At 33.7% G+C, this 17,974-nt stretch overlaps 1 protein-coding gene across 4 annotated transcripts in view; it reads left to right on the plus strand.

Annotated features, from left to right (window-relative positions):
- STXBP5 (syntaxin binding protein 5) overlaps nucleotides 1-17,974 on the plus strand; it is a 121,545-nt gene that overhangs the window by 89,211 nt on the left and 14,360 nt on the right. For 2 of the 4 annotated variants that reach the window (XM_088141807.1, XM_088141815.1), the window contains 6 exons: nucleotides 1,254-1,319; nucleotides 4,066-4,125; nucleotides 4,224-4,271; nucleotides 9,586-9,636; nucleotides 12,790-13,029; nucleotides 15,914-16,283. In XM_088141807.1, coding sequence (XP_087997933.1) covers nucleotides 1,254-1,319; nucleotides 4,066-4,125; nucleotides 4,224-4,271; nucleotides 9,586-9,636; nucleotides 12,790-13,029; nucleotides 15,914-16,283 — 835 coding nt within the window. The remainder of the gene's footprint in view (nucleotides 1-1,253; nucleotides 1,320-4,065; nucleotides 4,126-4,223; nucleotides 4,272-9,585; nucleotides 9,637-12,789; nucleotides 13,030-15,913; nucleotides 16,284-17,974) is intronic. The other 2 variants (XM_088141810.1, XM_088141812.1) reach the window with 2 other exon arrangements.

The following is a 17,974-nucleotide window of genomic DNA, read 5'->3' on the forward strand; positions in this document are numbered from 1 at the left end:
TCCATTTGAAATTTTGAGAAGCACCATACATACCATTACAAAATGAGTGACAGTAAGGGATTGGTTATTCATGAAACGTTACAGTAATGGATTTTAAAACACTTCATAAAAAGATAAATGATCAAGGCTACAATAAAAGTAACTAGTGTAAGGTCTTGAATAGACAGCAAAGTTATTGCTTGGGCCCCCCAAACAGAAACTCTTTTGACTTAGGGTTTTCTTATGACCACCATCACCAAATGCCAAATCTTCTGACAGCACAGTTGCATCCAGAATAGACTTTCTATGTGTCATGTGCACATATTTCTACCTGTCTACCTTGATTATTTTTGTTCTTTCACTCTCCTATCCTTGATTTGTTCCACATTCCTCCCTCACCTCCTCATTGCTCTTCATAGCCTTTTTCATTTTCATTTTCTTTCCCTCGCTACATCTGATCATCTACAGCATTCCCCAGGTTTCTTGCTGCACCCAAGCTTCCCCCTCAATTACCAGTCTGGTCTGTACCTTCGTTTGGTGGGGGCAACCAGGGCCCACAAAATATGCCTTTTTGTGTGCATTGTTCACTTTAATATGCTAATAATCTGTCCTCAAAGGTGGGAAGGGGCAACTTAGTCCTTTTTTCAAAAGTCTTTTACAAGTCAGTTTGCAAAACATATGGCAAAAATATGCTATCCACACGCTATGCGTGAGTATGAAAAGAAGGGGAAAAATATTAGAGACAGAAAAGGGAGTACTGGGGGTCAGAGGTAAAAAGGTGCCTCAGGCAGAGAGTAGTGATTCTGCCATTTCAGAATCTAGCCTTGTCAGCCACCAATATGCAGTGACTTCCCTGTCTGGGAAAGCTGCCCATAACACAGTGAAAGTGGACGACTCTCTGTCCTGAGGAAGAGGATTTATATATCTCGCCTGTTGCTTCATTTACATTTTGTTACCTTAGCTTGTAATATGCCTTAGTGCGTGGCGTTTCAGATTCGTCATGTGCAGCTACACTTTATATATTTATTCAAAAAACCTGCACCAGACAGTAGTCACTAATATATGTACTATTTTGCCTCTTCTGGTATCCTCATGATCACCTTTTTAATACTGACACTTAAACAATATAGCATATCACAATTCTTTATAAACATGGCTGCTAGGTCTCAAGATTGATTTGATTATTTTTCAATAAACAAAAATCTTGCATGTTTTATTTTCCAAATCTTGCTGAAAGTCTGAAAAAAGTCTATTGTGTGTTTTCTATTTTACAGCAGGTCTTTGTGATATCAATGAAAGTACTGCAGTACAGGAGGATCGTTGCAAGTCACCCACTTCAGGTAATTAATTAAACTTGCAAACACTTTAAATAACACTTCAAAATGCTATATGACTGGGGGGGTTTCTTTAATTTTTGCACTCCAGTAGGCATTGAAGTTCACAATGATTTTTCATATATACAGTTCAAGCAAGTATGTGGTCCTGTTAATATTTGTCAGGTGAAAAGTTTGTTCTTGGCTTAAAGTATGAATAAGCCTGATACCATATCCATTCTTATGTATTTATTATAATTTATTTATACTATTGCCTACAAAAATAACTATATGGGGGAAGTGTTTTAATTACAGTGGTACCTTGGTTCACGAACTTAATTTGTTCCACGATTCTGGTCGCCAACCGAATTGGTCGCCAACCAAATCAAATTTCCCCATAAGGTTCAATGTAAATAAGGTTAATCTGTTCTGACCCCTATGAACGTGGTCGCCAACTGAATTGGTCACCAACCAAATCAAATTTTCCCATAAGGTTCAGTGTAAATAAGGTTCTGAACCATATGTATTTTTTTGTTAACCACAAAAATATGAAACAAAGTACAGTACAGTACAGTATGAAGAGAGAGAACACTAACCTTGCTTGAGGCGACACCAAAAAGCTTCACAGCAAGTGTCTGTCTGCGACTGCGATCTCACCTAGAGGAAGCCACAACCACGTGTCAGAGCAGGGAAGATGGCCATGGGTCATGTTCGTCACCCGATGCGGAGTTCACGAATGGAAGCAAAAATTTGCAAATGCTGCTGTTCGCGAACTGAATTGTTTGTGAACAGAAGCGTTCGTGAACCGAGGTATTACTGTGCCTGGGACAATGAGCTTCAAGTAAACTTAGATCCCAGAAATTTCATGCAGTTTTTTTCCAACCATAGGCGAATATGGAATTTGTTCTGTCATTCTATTGAGAAATATCATTTCTTAAATCAGAAACTATAGTTTGCAATTGAGTGTGATATTTACTTTACTATGAGCTTCAATTTATATGTGAATTGTATAACTTTTATATAGAAAAAATCCATGCTGGTTTTGTAACATATATATTAGTTAATTCTGGTAGTAAAATGGAGTGTGGTCTAGAATAAAAACAAAAAGGAGTGGTGGTATCAAAAATATTCATAATTGAGTCAGTATATAAAATGATTATTTTTAATATGTTCCTGAAATATATGATTGTAATTATCTCTTTATCGGTTCAAATTTTAATGGGTGATAGCAATCACTTATTTCATTCTATTCCACCGTTTTTCCTGCTGCCTGAATCATTACAAGGAAAGCAATCTGAGATGCAGGGAGGGAAAGGAGCACCTCAGCACTATAAAAGGATCCACTGCTGGTGTGAAGGACTTTAGGACTTAGAAGAAAGTTTGGAGGGGAAAAAAGGCATAACACTGCCATCGATGTTGCAGTTTGGAATAATTGCAGGAACGTCATGGTTTTTTAAAATGTATTTATTTAATTTATTTTGAGGGGAATCAGGAGTCACTTATTTGACCCTAATTACAATCTTACCTGGGGTAGGAAAACAGGATTAGCTATCACTTGGAGGAAATAAATAAAGCACTGCTCCAAAAGCCAACATAGATTCTTAGAAGGAAATAGTTCAAGACAGTCCTTTCATCAGGTCTTTTATTTTCAGAACTTTACAGGTAAGTAAAATATATTATTTTTTAAAGAAGTTTTAATATATAGGAAAGCATCTATGCATTAAATTTTATTTAAATCCTCCTGAAGTAAATAGTACAGGCAAGTCTCACTGTATTTTCATTTTTATGCATGAATCATCTCAATTTAGATAGAATCAAGATTTCTAATGGTAAGCCATCCTGTGGAATATAATGGAGTTTCTTTCCTTGTCACTAACATGCAAATCCTAACCCTAACCATTGAATATGCACTAATTCAATTTTATCAGCCAGTTCTGTTATTCTTCATGGCCTCTATACATTACACATTTGAACTTTGCCCTGTGCAGACTGCTCTTCTGAGAGGTTCTCTAAACGAGCTTTTTTGGGGGCATGAAGCCATATAAATCATCACTCTGCCCAAATTTCCTCAGTTCCTCTTCTACAGATAATAGAAAAATCATTCTATTTTAAGATGAAAAGAGGCACTTTATCATTTACTATTCAAGACAACTTTCACTGGAGACACAAATAATGTACTTTTAATTTTAATTTATTTCTTTTCTTTTTGAACTAGATTGACTACATATGTAATTCACCAATGGAATCTAAAATACAAATTATATTTTCTGTAATTATGCACTATGAATTTTTTTATTAAACAGTCTTGTCAAATTATATTTTTCTTTACAGTATTAAGTAAATATGTATCCTCCATATGCATTTGATTGATAGAGTTTGATTGCTTTTCATTAGGATACTTTTATAATTTAGCCAAAGTCATGTTATTTATCTCATTGAAAATGTGATGACATGGTGACATAGGAGATTCAAAGAGCTGTCTTTAAAGCTGAGGTCCTTATACAAATTCTGTGAGCATCAAAGGGAGGAGGGAGGTATCACTGGAGAGCCGTACATTGTATAAACTTTCTAGCACTAGAAAAATCTTAAATATGAAAGTAGTCCATACTCAGTGGTGATATATATTTTAGACTTTATCATTGCATTTAATGCAGACTAGAACATTGTGTCTCTTCTTTACTTTTACAGTCTATTCCAATTCTTTGCCTTGTATGTATTTTGTTTTGAACATCCTTTCTTTATATCCCTTTCATTCTTGTCTTCATTCATGTAGGTTCTGCTTTTCCCAACAATTCTGATGATGAACAAAAAATGAATAATTTTATAGAAAAGGGTATAGTATTTTTATTTCTAAGAGTACAGTATTATCATTGCTTTCATTAGCTTATCTTTTTAGTAAATTGACATTTTCTATCAAAATATTATTTGCAGTGAAAACCAAAAGCAGAAAGTTTTCCAAGATGATAGCCAGTGATATAGGTAGGAACTAGAAAAAATATCCTTTGCTCCTTCCTGGCACTTTATTCTATGCAGTGCTTAACTCAGTTGTAAAACAGAGCAAGCTGTAGTGCATTATTGTTAAATTAATACTCTTCTAACCATTTATTTGCTTATTTTCTAAAATAATTTGCTTCGTCATTTAATCAAGGAGATGGGCTCTTAATTTTTTCTAATTTTACGCACACATTCTACCAAAAAGGAAAAAAAATTGGTTTCTGGTTTAAAATATTGAAGAAGTTCAATCCTGTAAGCGTTACTGCATAAATCATTTTTAACTTGGTCCTCTGAATAGACCCGATTATGTTGAAATGAATAATGATAGTTTCTTTCCAATTTTAAGGATAAAAGTATGACAAATTTTTATTTCTGAAATAAGTATATTTTAATTATCACTAACCAAACTAATATAATTGACAATAAATTGAAAATTATAACATTTGCAGTACATGCGAATGATGATTGAACCCTTCTGTTGTAAGGTTGTAAATATGGTGAATGATGAACTAACATACAGGAGAGATAGGAATACTTTCTTGCTTGCACATGGTTATTCTGCTTTTTTATTTTAAAGCATAATATTTCTTAAAGGTATTGGTATTCTGCTTAAATTAAAGCTCTAATTCTTTGCCCATTTACCTGGGAGTATGTACTTTAATTCAGTGGGGCTCACTTTTGAGTAGATATTATATTATTGTACTATAAAGGCTTTTCTTGTTTCTGTCATTTCAGTTTCTGTCATTTTTGTTTGTAAGATTTTACTAATTATCTAGGAATATATATATATTTACACAGAAGTGGCTTGGCTCCTTCTAAATTTGTCTTTTTATAGCACATCTGAAAAATTAATAATTTATCTCTTTTCTTTTAGACAATGTTCAAAGGATTTTTTATATATTTGGTTGTAAATATGAAACCAGTGACTTTCTTACCTTAAGGTTCTTCTGAAATTAGAATTCAGTAAGAAATTCATGCTGAAATCTGTATTATAGTGGGAGGTTTGGAGAAATAAGGTTTTTAAATCACATTAATGGCATTGATTGATAAACATTCTTAACAAAATTACTTATATTTCATTCTGAAAAGCAGTCAATAATATGTTTTAACAATAACTAAACCAGCTAGATACATTTATGTGTTCTAGCAATGTAATGTAGGTTTTAAAATTGTATTATATGTTATTTGAGTAGTTATCAGTATTAGGTTCTTCTGGCTGAATCCTGTGCCTGGAATGCTTGGAATGGAGAAAGATGGATGGATGGATGGATGGATGGATGGATGGATGGATGGATGGATGGATGGATGGATGGATGGATCAAATAGGAAATATGTAAATGGTTCCAATGTAACGGAATACTTGTGAAACAATAAAAATGCTTAGTTTTAATGTGTTTGTTTCCCTATTAGTCTGGTGTCAACTGACATAAAAAGAACTCAAAATAAGGACACTTGCAATTACTTGCAGCAATTGTTTTGACTAAGTAGCACAGAGAGAAATAAAAATTACTCATTCTATGAAATAACATCTAAATGGATAGTAGCTCTGATGACATAATTATTCTGGATAAATACTTGCAAAAAGAATATTTCAGAAAGAATATTTCTGGAGGGGAGAAGAAAGAATATTTTTTTCCACAAAAAAAAGTTCTGTATTTTTCCTGATGGGGGAAAAGGAAAATGGATTTTCTTTCTCTTTCCCTTTTCTCTTTTCTTTTCTTTTTTCTTTTCTTTCTTTCTTTTTATTATGAAAAAAAGTTTGACAAATTTCATAGACATTGTAACCTTTTACATCCCATAAATGATACCTAATACCAATGCAACTGCAAGTCGTTGGTATATTGAATTATTACAGTTCCTTTGCTGAGGACACATAGTCCTCTCAAAATAAGAGAGTTAGGATTAGGGTTCTTCTCCTGGGAAGTAGGGAGGGGCAGTCGTTTCATAAGAGAAGGGAAAAGAATTCATTGCTTCTTTGCCTGTTGACTATCTGGTTCACTCCTCCACCTGTCTTCCTGCTAGCCTGAGTGGGTCTCAGAGGACTAAGATTTCAGTGAAAAACAAGAAACTGATTGCTTTGACTCATGTAAGTCAGGGAAAGTTAGAAAGTCCATTCTCTTCCACTATGTTTGCTCTTCAGATTCAAAAAATATAATAGCAGTTTAACAGTTCTGAAAGAAAGCATTCTTTGTTGGAAGATAAAATGTTTAATGTCAGTGTATTAAACTTATTTTAGCTCCATTATACTGTGTAAATTATAATTGAGTTTTTACTAATCTGATATTTAATGAAGAAATCATACAGGGATAATTATATATTATGTTAGAATATAGCAACATTAATTTTATCAGTACATCAAGATATATATAGCATATTTTATGTTTCATAGCACCACTTTGTATAATTAAATGGCGTTTTTAATTTTTTTCCCTGAGTTTGAAATTAAACAGGATTTATTTCAAGATTAAAAATTTCTAGAAATGTTTAATTCATGTTCACAGGTCTATCAATAAGTGCTTCCAGCATCTATCAGCAGCATGAAGTTTTGTTTTCAGAGAAAAATGTCTTGCATTTCCTGAGAATGATCAGCTGTTTCACATGCCAGATGGAAGTCCATTAGGATTTGCAAATAAATACTAATTTCTCAACTCTAGAGGAGTTTGACTATTTGTATTTCCCCTTCCCATTCAAAACAGATATAGGTACAGTAAGTTTGCTGTTGTGTACACTTCTCCAAACTTCCTGTTAGCCACAGAAAATGACAAAGCAAATCTAAGCAAGAGTAGACTCTAGTTCAGTTTCAACCCTAATTGTGATAATCAACTTCAACCAATAAAAGTGTTTTATCTTCAAATGTCTGTCAAAAATGATAAACTAGGTAACATGTGACTTTTGTTCCTGGATAAAATGAGGAAACCATTAGATTAAATCTATCATAAGTTTCTATAATAACAAGTGCAGTGGGACAAGAAGGAGAGATCATTTTGACAAATGGTGTTGTAGTAATGCGCCAAAATTAGCTCCAAACTATGTGTGGTTGTATTTGAAATTAGTTGTGTAGAGTGAGGAAAAGTAAAAGGAGCAAATGGTGCACTGAGAATTCTTTTGTATATAGAATTTTAAAGCAACGCATTATAATAAAACTTGCTATCGTTATCGATCACATTATAATTGTTAATATTTTAGTACGTAGAATTTAGATGAATTACCTATATGATGTGCCACTGGTGACTACTCAATTTTTTTTTCTGCTTTTTGGACTGTGTAGAATTTACACTGATAAGCATTTTTAACGTATATTGATTATAATTCAATACCAACATTTTTTTATATGTTGGACCTGATGAAGTCCTTATCAGTTAGGTCCTTCTGGTTACAGTGAATGGCAGTATTAAAAAGGGAGTGACGCTGTTGATTAAAGCTAGCAATACCAAATTATCATACTGTAGGGTGTGTTTTAAGTGAAACACCAGTATTGCTGTTATTTGCAAGTATGGATTGATCTAATCAGATAATAGCCAATGCTTTTGGTTTCTGATGCTTCATTTATTAGAGCTTGTTTGGCCATGTGTAAACTTTTTGCTGGTTTTGATGCCATGTACTTGAATATTTGCTAATATTGCTGAGGTAAAGTAGTTTTTTTAATAGAAAAAAAGGTAGAGAAATGTATACTAATTATAGTTTCCAATCTTCAGGTTTCTACTGCCCATGGAAATTTAGTCACTTTAAACCGTGTGTGTGGATTCAAGTTTTCTTTGCATGAACCTGTGCTGCTGTCTTTGTCTGTCTTGATGGTGGTGCAAAGATTTCCATCATGAATTAAAAATAGTCCCCTAAAAACAAAAAGAAAAAATTGTATTAAATTCTGTCAAAATTTCATTTAATAAGGATTAAGCTGCTTAGAATGATTCTGAATGTAATACAAGTGAGCATGTTAAACTCTACGCTCAAATTCAACCATATTTTAAGCTAACCAAACATAAAGTAATATACACAAATATAACACAAACTGTGATTTTATATAACATAAAACAATTGCTTTTAATTCAGTTACCTGTAAGCTAAATGAATTAATCTAAAACAAAAAGCAGTAGCAAATAACCTTAGAAATCTCCATCCCTACCCCCCCCCTTTTTTTAGCATAATTTGATTTATGCTAAAGTATTTTCTGAAGAACAGGGAAGATAGACTTTCCTGGAAACACAATTCAGTAATCCCAAGGATCTCCAGTGAAAAGGAAATGCTTATAGTAGCTACATTCCTAATTATGTTACAAGGGTTTTGCATTTAGGATTGTTTTAAAGCATTCTAACTCCAGATTTTAGTCAATATAGTATATTTGTTTAATATTTTATTTTCCTGCCTTTTTTACTTGCAGAACACCATGGTCTTGTCTTATTTATCGATGTAAAACATTTTTATATTTTTCAAAAAAGCTATATCACAAGATGCCTTAAGAAACAGTTTTTATTCTTAGCAATGGCAAGCTTCCAGGGATAAATCTTCTATTATATAATCAAATAATAGAATCCTTCATCCTCTACATTTATTCAGGTTATGTATGTCCTCAATAATAGGGGCAGTATGTCTCTTTGAAAACCTCTTTTCCTTTTCCCTACCCATGCTAGGAGGAATAACAGTGGGAGACAGCATTATCATTGAAGAGGGAATGCCCTGCTCCTCCCAGTGTCTGCTATGGCCACCAGAAAGCATAGTTTATAAACATGTTTGCAGTTTGCTATACATAGATGTTGGTCCCCTAACGTATCTCTACTAGTAACAGGAACCATGTAGCCCTACACTTTGCCCTTTGTGGCGTTTTAATTTTCCTGTAATTCTGAAAATATTTCTAACATTCAGGGGCTTTTGGAGGTTCAGTCTCCTGGCAATTTTCTGTGATCTTTGCCACATTAGAATTGCAGTATTTGGGACAGAAATTGTAAAAGATACTTAAATAACTTTGGCTCCTTCTTGACTTGTATTAACTAAAAAATTAACTTTGGGGAACATGAATATAAATCAGAACATCTAATGTGCCACAATAAAGACATTTGAAAGCCTAATAATTTTAAATATTAGTGTTCTTTAACTTGTTGTAATTCCAGAAAAAGTAATTGTCATACTCTCATTACACCCTTGTAATTAAACTTTTCATAAATATATGTTTACATACACATACTTCCTTGCTTAGAACTAATATATGAATTCTGAATTTGAAAACTGACAATTTTAATTATTTCATATTCTCTGAAAATGTGATCATTCTAGCTTTATTACAAAACTATACATTATTTTTCAGCAAAGATGTCTAGAAAATTAAGCTTACCAACTGAACTGAAACCTGAGTTAGGTAAGTATTTGTTCAAAGCCTGTATTAATGGTGTTTATACTCTTTGAAAAGGCTGTAAAAGAAGAAATATACACCATGTATTTTGAGCTTTCACACATCTAAGTAGGGAAAATTTCCATTTATCTTCCATTGTTTCAGTTCCAAGATTTGATGCAGTGCATGTTTACAATTTCTTTTCCCTCAGTTTGGAACTACTTTTATGTTCCTCTTTAAAAACCATGAAAATCTCACAGAAGCCCTATAATTTTGTTCATAGTTTATTTTTTAATTTCCATAATCCACATGATTACTTTCAATAACAAACAAAGATAACATAAGGAAATCCTGCATAACTTTCAATTTGGCATGCATTGTAGTAATAGCTAGTTAGATGGAAAATGCAGATACAAATCTCTGTTTAGCCGTAAGTTTTGCAGAGAGGATCAGCTTGCTTTCTCAGGTGATGCTATCCCACATTCCATATCAAGAAGTTAAAATAAGGAAGGGAATTATATATATTCCCCCTCGCCCCCCCTTTTTTTTTGAGAACAGGCAGGATATAAATGTAATAACTTCAGATGATTTTCATGTGAATTATTTTTAAATATGCTCTGGTACATTGACTTATATTTTATTGGTATCTAAATAGGTATATCCTTTGTCTAATCTGCAACTAAATAAATATTAAATTTACTAATTGCTTGAATCAATTTCTGTATAGTGTATATTCAATAAACAACTGCCTTAGGAAGATTTAACATTGCTCTTTATTCTTTGTGTCACAATTTTCTTGTTCACTGATGTAAGGGACTGAATAACTATTTCTGAAGATAGTATTACCTTCAAAAGCAGTTTGTAATTTAAAGAGATGAAGAAATATATTGAAAGTTCATGTATACTATGAAACTAATTCATGGTTAATTAGATCCTGGCCTCATTGAAATTTAAGTTAACATTTCTTTATTATGAAATTTTATTATCTAGGATATATCAGTATAGTGTGCTAAACTCACTTTAAAATCTGTTTGAATAATGTTATTCAAGCATGTTGTACCTTAAACTATTTACTAAGAACTCTACTAATCTCTTGAAATGTCATTATTTTGCTCAGAAAGTGGTTCTGGAATGTTTTTATCCTATAAAGCAAACAAGTATGCATTGAAACTTAGCCAAAAGAGGCAGAGACAAATTCACCTCATTCTCTAATTTCAGTTTTTTATAAACCTCTCAATTCATCTTGTTTTTGGTAAGGTTTTATATAGACACTTCAGTAATTCTTCATCCTTTTATCAATTCTTTTCCTTGTATTTTAAAAAGCAAAAAAAGTTTATAAACCTTTGTTCTAGAAGTATGCTGACTGAACATGCAAAGCATATTGATCTTAAGAGGGACCGAGAGATCTTATAGTTCCAAAGATATAAGATCTGGGCAATGAGTATAAGCCAGTGGGCCACTTCTGTGGACAGAGCTTTTTTCTGTGAGTGGAATTGGGAGTGGGAACATCCACTCTTATTCCTGCAGCCTCTTTAAAAACTTCAAATACTGTTTTGAAAATTTTAGAAAGTTTCAGAATAGATTTGTGGGGTATACTAGAGTTTGCAGGTAAGGAGAAAAGTTACAGAAGAGCCATGTACAAAGAAAAGGTAGGGTGTGTTCATGAGGCATTGGATTCCAATTAATAGTTTTACTTGGGTCAATCTATATCAAAAAAAAGTCTTGCAAGTTCTTCTGCTTTTCGACTTATTCTCACTGTATTTTATAAAAAAGTGGGACAAATAGTGCTTTTGAGAGCTTGTTCTATTAGCATAGAGAAGTGGGTACATCCAAGAAGATCTTTAATTTTTCAAGGAACATCTTAGCTTCTCTTGAAACACACTAGTATTGCCCCATCAAATCTTGCTTATACAGTTGAGAGTATATTTATAGCTATATCCAATTTTCTGCTGTACATATTAAAATTACAGTTTTGAAAAAAGAAACATTAAATTAACAACTTAGGGTAAGGCAATAATAAGCAATATAATTAAATATCAACAAAAGACTTCTAGAACAGCCTGATATTATTTCCCTATGCAAAGCTTTCCCGGTTGGGATGCTCTTACCATAAGGGCCCCGCATTATTGTGTTTAACCTTACAATGTAGCTTTACTAGGGTAAGCAGTTTTTATCCAGTGTGTTTTCCAGAATTATCCGAATCTACTTTCCACAGATTAAATTAGAAACTTAAAAGACAGGCTCTAAAGCTTAAAAATGACATTGAAAAGATGGTGAACAAGTAACTTGCTGCTTCCCTTCCAGTAATTTCAGACAAATTTTTCACATGAATTCTTTTTAATTATGCTTCTGTACATTAACTATATTTTATTGCTTTCTTAATAGATTTACCTATTCTGCAACCATATCTTTTTCAATCTCATCATCTTTAAAAACCATATTCAGTAGGTTTTGTGGTTGGTTGATGTTGGTATTTGTTTCAGTGTATGGATTCTTATTTTCTTCCGGGTAACTGCTTATTTTGCTTTTCTCTGTGCTATTTCCAATAACTGAACATTCATATAATCATTTCCTTCTTAATCTGTATCAGTAATTAAAATTGCTGAAATTAGGTTAACAACTACAGTCATAATGAATATTCAACGATAAAACAAATTCATAGCTTTATATTTGTGTGAATGTGTGTGTCAGAGAGACAGATTTGAAAGAAGCTTTCTATTCAGGTGTGCTGTACCTAGTTTTCATCAAATGAAAGGGGCTGTATATATTTGAAGTAGTGCATCATGTATAATATAACATTTATTTTTGAGAAAACTATAAGGATAATTGCTTTCCTGCTCAAAATATTACTGTGTAGTATGATCTAAAGTACACCATACATATCTAGGTTCTCTGCTGGATCTACAATTCACAGGGAGCTGTAGTCAGTGTTAACTGTCTAATGAGTGTGCTTTTGCATTTCCAAATATATAAATATATTTTTCTGAATCCCATTGTACCTCAGGTATACAATTTAAAAATCTTAAATGTACCCCTAAAATATAATGTGTAATATGAACCTAACATTACGGAGCTGAGATTTTAGAGATGGACATACTGTATGCATTGTGTTCTATAAAGTATGAAATCAAGACTGTAATACTGTGTTGCAGTATGTTTAATTAATGCAAAATCTTTCAGATGTTAGAGACAATTCCTTCAGCCGATCCAGAAGTTCTAGCGTAACCAGCATTGATAAGGAATCCCGAGAAGCAATTTCAGCTCTTCACTTTTGTGAGACTTTCACCCGAAAAGCTGATACAGCACCTTCACCATGCTTGTGGGTTGGGACTACTTTGGGCACAGTTTTAGTCATTGCACTGAATTTACCTCCAGGAGGAGAACAAAGACTGCTTCAACCAGTAATTGTGTCCCCCAGTGGTATGTATTTCACAAAAAACAATGAACTAGCAAGACAATGATTATATTATTATTCACAACATACTGTGTACAGACTCCTTACTGTCTTTTGTTAATTCTGCAGTCATCTGCAGAGAAATCTTTCTTTTTTAAAAAAAAACTTTAAGAGGAAAAACATAACAGCATTGTCTGATTCAGCATGCATTTCATCAGAAAAGTGAAATTTACCATGATTGTCACTTATATTTATAATCAGGGTACAATGTAATATTGTTTTTGTTTTTTTTTAAAGTAAAGGTGTTGCTTATTTCACCATCTTGGTTTTGGAATATATACATTTACTTCAAATTTGGACTTTAAAAACTTTTTTAAAATTCTTAAAACTAAAAGGCAAATCAAGCTGCAAAATCCTTAAAGATAAAAATATGAAATAATCAGTGTAAAAGTTCATTTTAAAACACATATTAAGAAGAAAAGTTGTAAACTAGATAAGGAAGGGCCCTGTAGGAATGCTGTATGAAGTCTCTCCTCCTTGAGAGATTGTCACTGCTGAGTGTTGACTGTCACTTCACACATGTCAGATGCAATATTCCAGCATGACACCAATCTTTAGTTGGTCTACTAAACCTTTGATTTTGTCTAAGTTCTTCTTGTTCTAGAGTTCTAAGTTCTAAGTTCTTCTTGTTCTAGAGTTAGTTATAGCCTTTGAAAGAAAATAACCAGAAGAAGAACCTAGCTTAGCATAGTTTTTTAATACACAGGAATTGTTACTCAAGCAACTGCTTAAACAAAATGTAGGCAGGGTTCCATATTGTGACAGGTGTTGTGTTACTCAAGTTTAAACTAATACTTCTTAACTTCTGCCTCCTCTTCTCTACAATATCATAGCTAGTTCTACCAGTTCCTGTGGGTCTAGAAAGTACCAAATGTTCATTAATTGTGTCTTCTGCTGCCTTCTGTACTTGAGATTAAGTTTATAGACGTGCTGAAAGCTCAGTTCTAAACAGATGGTCATTAGAAGTTAACTTCTAATGCACTTCTAAGCACACAATCCATTGTCTTTGGTCCACTGACTGCAGTTTCAGCCCTGCTATGACTTCTTGTTTTGCTTCAGAAGAGAATCCTTGCCACCAGTTGATAACATAATTTGCCTAATGCAGCTGCTGACAGATGCAAGGAGGCCTGGGTTCTCTGTAGCTGCTTGAACAATCCCAACATCTAAAGATGTTTTGTATTCTTGCCTGAGTCATAATTTGCAAACGGTGTAGCATTAGTCCCTTGAATCACACTCAAAATGTCACATGCAGGACTTCTCTTGGGATGCATAAATATTGCTAGAGTGTTTACTACTGTTTTCCTGACCCTATAAACACCATCCCCAGGCTATGAATGAGGAAGAAACAGCCTGTCCTCTTAGTGATCCTTATCCTTAAGCTGTTTTCTGGGGTGAGGGACTAGTATGTATGGACCAATCAGTGCAGTATTCTTATGTGCCAGAGAAGATCATGTCTCCCAACGTTGTTCTTTGTCTCTCCCATAGTGCCAGTTGGCACCACTACCATGGGAGGTAATAGTACCATGCAGGAAATAGTAAATCAAGCCTGTCTGCAACTGTTCTACTTTGATTAGGAGATCATCTTTTCTTGCCTTTCTCTCTGTTCTTCCCTAATCTCTTCTAGTCATGGCTTGTTGGGAGGGAGGGTGGATGCTGATGTTAGCTCTAAACTGGGCACTGGAAAAATTAGCATAAGAGCAAACCTTAAAAGAAAAATTAGTTTTATGTTTAATATGTATCTATGCCCAGCTCAGTACTAAATACCTGCAGACAGTCACTCACATAATTTGATTATATTTTACCCAATTAAACAGGCAGGATTTTCTTGAAGGAGAAAGGTATATAGAAATTTAATTTAAAGGTAATTAAAAGCAGACAGGGAAATAATTATGAGTCGCTAGACAGCTTAACTAAAGATCATTTAAAAGTATACACACAATAGTATTAATCATCCAACTGAATCTCAGGCTCCCCAAGTCAGCTCCATGAGCAGGAATCCAAAATGGTTCCTCGGTCTCTGAATTCATTTTCTTAACTGCTCTCCCTTCTTTCCCTCAGTAGCTCCAGCCAGTGGAGCCTATTGGCTAATGAGTCTCCGTGACTTGGGATAAGCTTGATTTAAAAAAAAAGTACTCCAAGTCCTTAAATATTTGAAACTATGGAGAATGAAAGGAACTATTTTGTCATAAATTTGAGAGGAAAAACATTAGTTTGTTCCTAACTTGGAACAAAGCTTCATAACATGGTGCATTTGTTCTGAGCAAATCATATTTGGCTCACACACAAACACCCAAAGATGTTGCTGTCACAGCATGTGATAAGACTTTTGAACGTTAGATTTTCCCTTAAATTTTCTAGAAGCAAGGTTCAAGACATTATCTTATCTCCTTATCCAGCAACTTCCTCTAATAATTTGGAGGGCAACCAGAAATCTGTTTTTCAAGCCTGTATCAAGGAAATCCACCAACTTCCCAAGAAGTAACTCTGCATTCTATTTTTCAGGGTTTAGAAACCTTTAACTTCTCAATACCAAACGTACATATGAGCAGTATCAAAATATAGTTTCCTTTAGCAAGAAGAGAAATGATTAGAAATTCATTTTTGTGTATACGAATAGCGGACCAGGTTTATAATGGTTTTGCAGTTTAATTATTTTAAACACCTTCAGTTCAGAAAGTTTCTTTTTCAAGTGTTATGTCTAACATGCATGTGGGCTGTTATGAATGAAATATATAATTGTAAGAGCATTTTACAGATGAAGTACGTGCTAAAATATATTTTGATTAAATAAAGAAAATATCCTTGAGCGATGCACAGCCCTGAGAAATATCACTGTTTTCTTTATCTTAGGAACTATTCTGAGGCTTAAAGGAGCAGTCTTAAGAATGGCTTTTCTGGACACAACAGGATCATTAGTTCCACCAGCATATGAGCCCTGGAGAGAACACAATGTTCCTGAAGACAAGGATGAAAAGGATAAACTGAAAAAACGTCGCCCTGTCTCAGTATCTCCATCTTCTTCTCAGGAAATGAGTGAAAACCAATATGCAGTGATATGCTCTGAAAAGCAAGCAAAAGTTATTTCGCTGCCCTCACAGAACTGTACTTATAAGCAAAATATAACAGAGACTTCATTTGTTCTTCGTGGAGATATAGTGGCACTCAGTAACAGTATCTGTCTTGCTTGTTTCTGCGCTAATGGACATATAATGACCTTTAGGTAAGGTGTTAAATGCTAAAAGGAGAAACTGGAGCAAACATATCTGTTCCCTTGGAAATAAATTACGAAAGAAAAATATAAAGGGACAGTTAATACAGTTACACAGATATTTAAATCAGTCTCTAGATGGATGGTTTTACATTAGTTCCATTTTTTTTTCTTACGTTGCCTCAAAAATATTACTTCTTTTTTGTGACGTCACCTGTGCCATCTGCAAAGCAACATGGGATCAGATCCTATTTTGGTTCCCTTTCTTGTGCTTGTGGACAGAGGTGCCTTAGTCCTTCATCTCACATTCTGGTTTATTTGATAACCAAACGGTAGTTCGTTTGCTTGGATGAAGTTTGAGTTTTTAAAATAACATTAATTTTTGCGTTCTTCCTTTCGCTATCTTTATTTTGAAGGGAGGTTTGCTTGACTGTGGTCTGAACTGCTTAAAATAGTTAAAAACTATTTAAAAGTTAAGTTTGGAATTATGCCTTGACATGGCTTCTTACCAAATAGTGGTTTGCATTATGCATAGTATAGAATCTAGAAATTTTTTTTCAGCAGTTGGTGTTTGTCACTGCTTGTCTGCTTCCATATGGTACAGAGCGAGACAAAGCTTCAGCAAAAACTTAGCTGAGACACTGCACCCAACTATAAGGATACAAGAAGGCTCCTGCTGGACCAGAGCAAAAGGATCACGTAATTGAGCATTCTGTGTCACAAAATGGCTAACCAGATGTGTCTGGAAACTCACGAGCAAAACATAAGGATGATACCTTTCTTCCATTGATCCCTAGTAATGGTGTTATCTGTGATTCAGGGAGTAATTCAGGAGGTCTTCTGTAATCACAATAATCATGGTATTTCTGTCCTCCATGAATTTGTCTATATTCCTTTTTAAAAACATTTAAATTGATGATCATGAACATATTGGAAGACAGCAAATGCTATTGTTTAACTATGCATTACATTAAAAAAAATTTAATTAGTTTTGAATATCTTGCAGTTAAGTTTCAGTCAATTATTCTGAGATCTGAAAGGCTAAAATATTTCTGTCCACATTTCATGCACCAAATAATTATTTTATCTGTCTCTATAATGTTGCTTATCTGCTCTCAGCAAGCGCCAAACTTTGCTGTTCTTCCTCATGGGGAAGATGTTCTGATATTATGACTTCAGCAGTAATATTTATTTTAAAAGAACCTAGGGAAGAATGGCAAATGGTTAGAATTAGGGTTATGTTGGTGGGCTTCTGCTTAAATCTTTTCATATCAGCCTATATCTGCAAACATATCCAAATTACATTATTTTGTGATTTAATATGTTTATACATTTAGCAAGCTGCTAAATATCTAATGTCAGTCCTTCATAAACTTTTGGTTTATTTGTTGTAGTTTCCAGAATTGGAATAGTGTCTAATTAATTATTTCTGCTGACAACTTTCATTACATTGTGTAGTGGAAGTTCTCTGTGTTGGTCCTTTCCCTTGGATGTGCTAAGAATTTTATTCTGAGGAATGAGAGAGCTCTCAGGAGCAGGGGCTGGGGTTGAAATATATTTTTCAATATTGCTAATAATATTCTAACTGAGCTTTGTATTTCCAAGCAAGAATAACATAACTTTGTGTGACGTTTATGAGAAAAGCTGTTTGTGCTTTTCTATTCCATGTCCTTAGTAGCTTCTGTTAATTTTCATATGATTTG

The sequence above is a fragment of the Python bivittatus genome, unplaced genomic scaffold, assembly GCF_059951505.1.
Source record: "Python bivittatus isolate LINGU-HERP-01145 unplaced genomic scaffold, Pbiv_v1 ctg000020_np1212, whole genome shotgun sequence".
NCBI lineage: Eukaryota > Metazoa > Chordata > Lepidosauria > Squamata > Pythonidae > Python > Python bivittatus.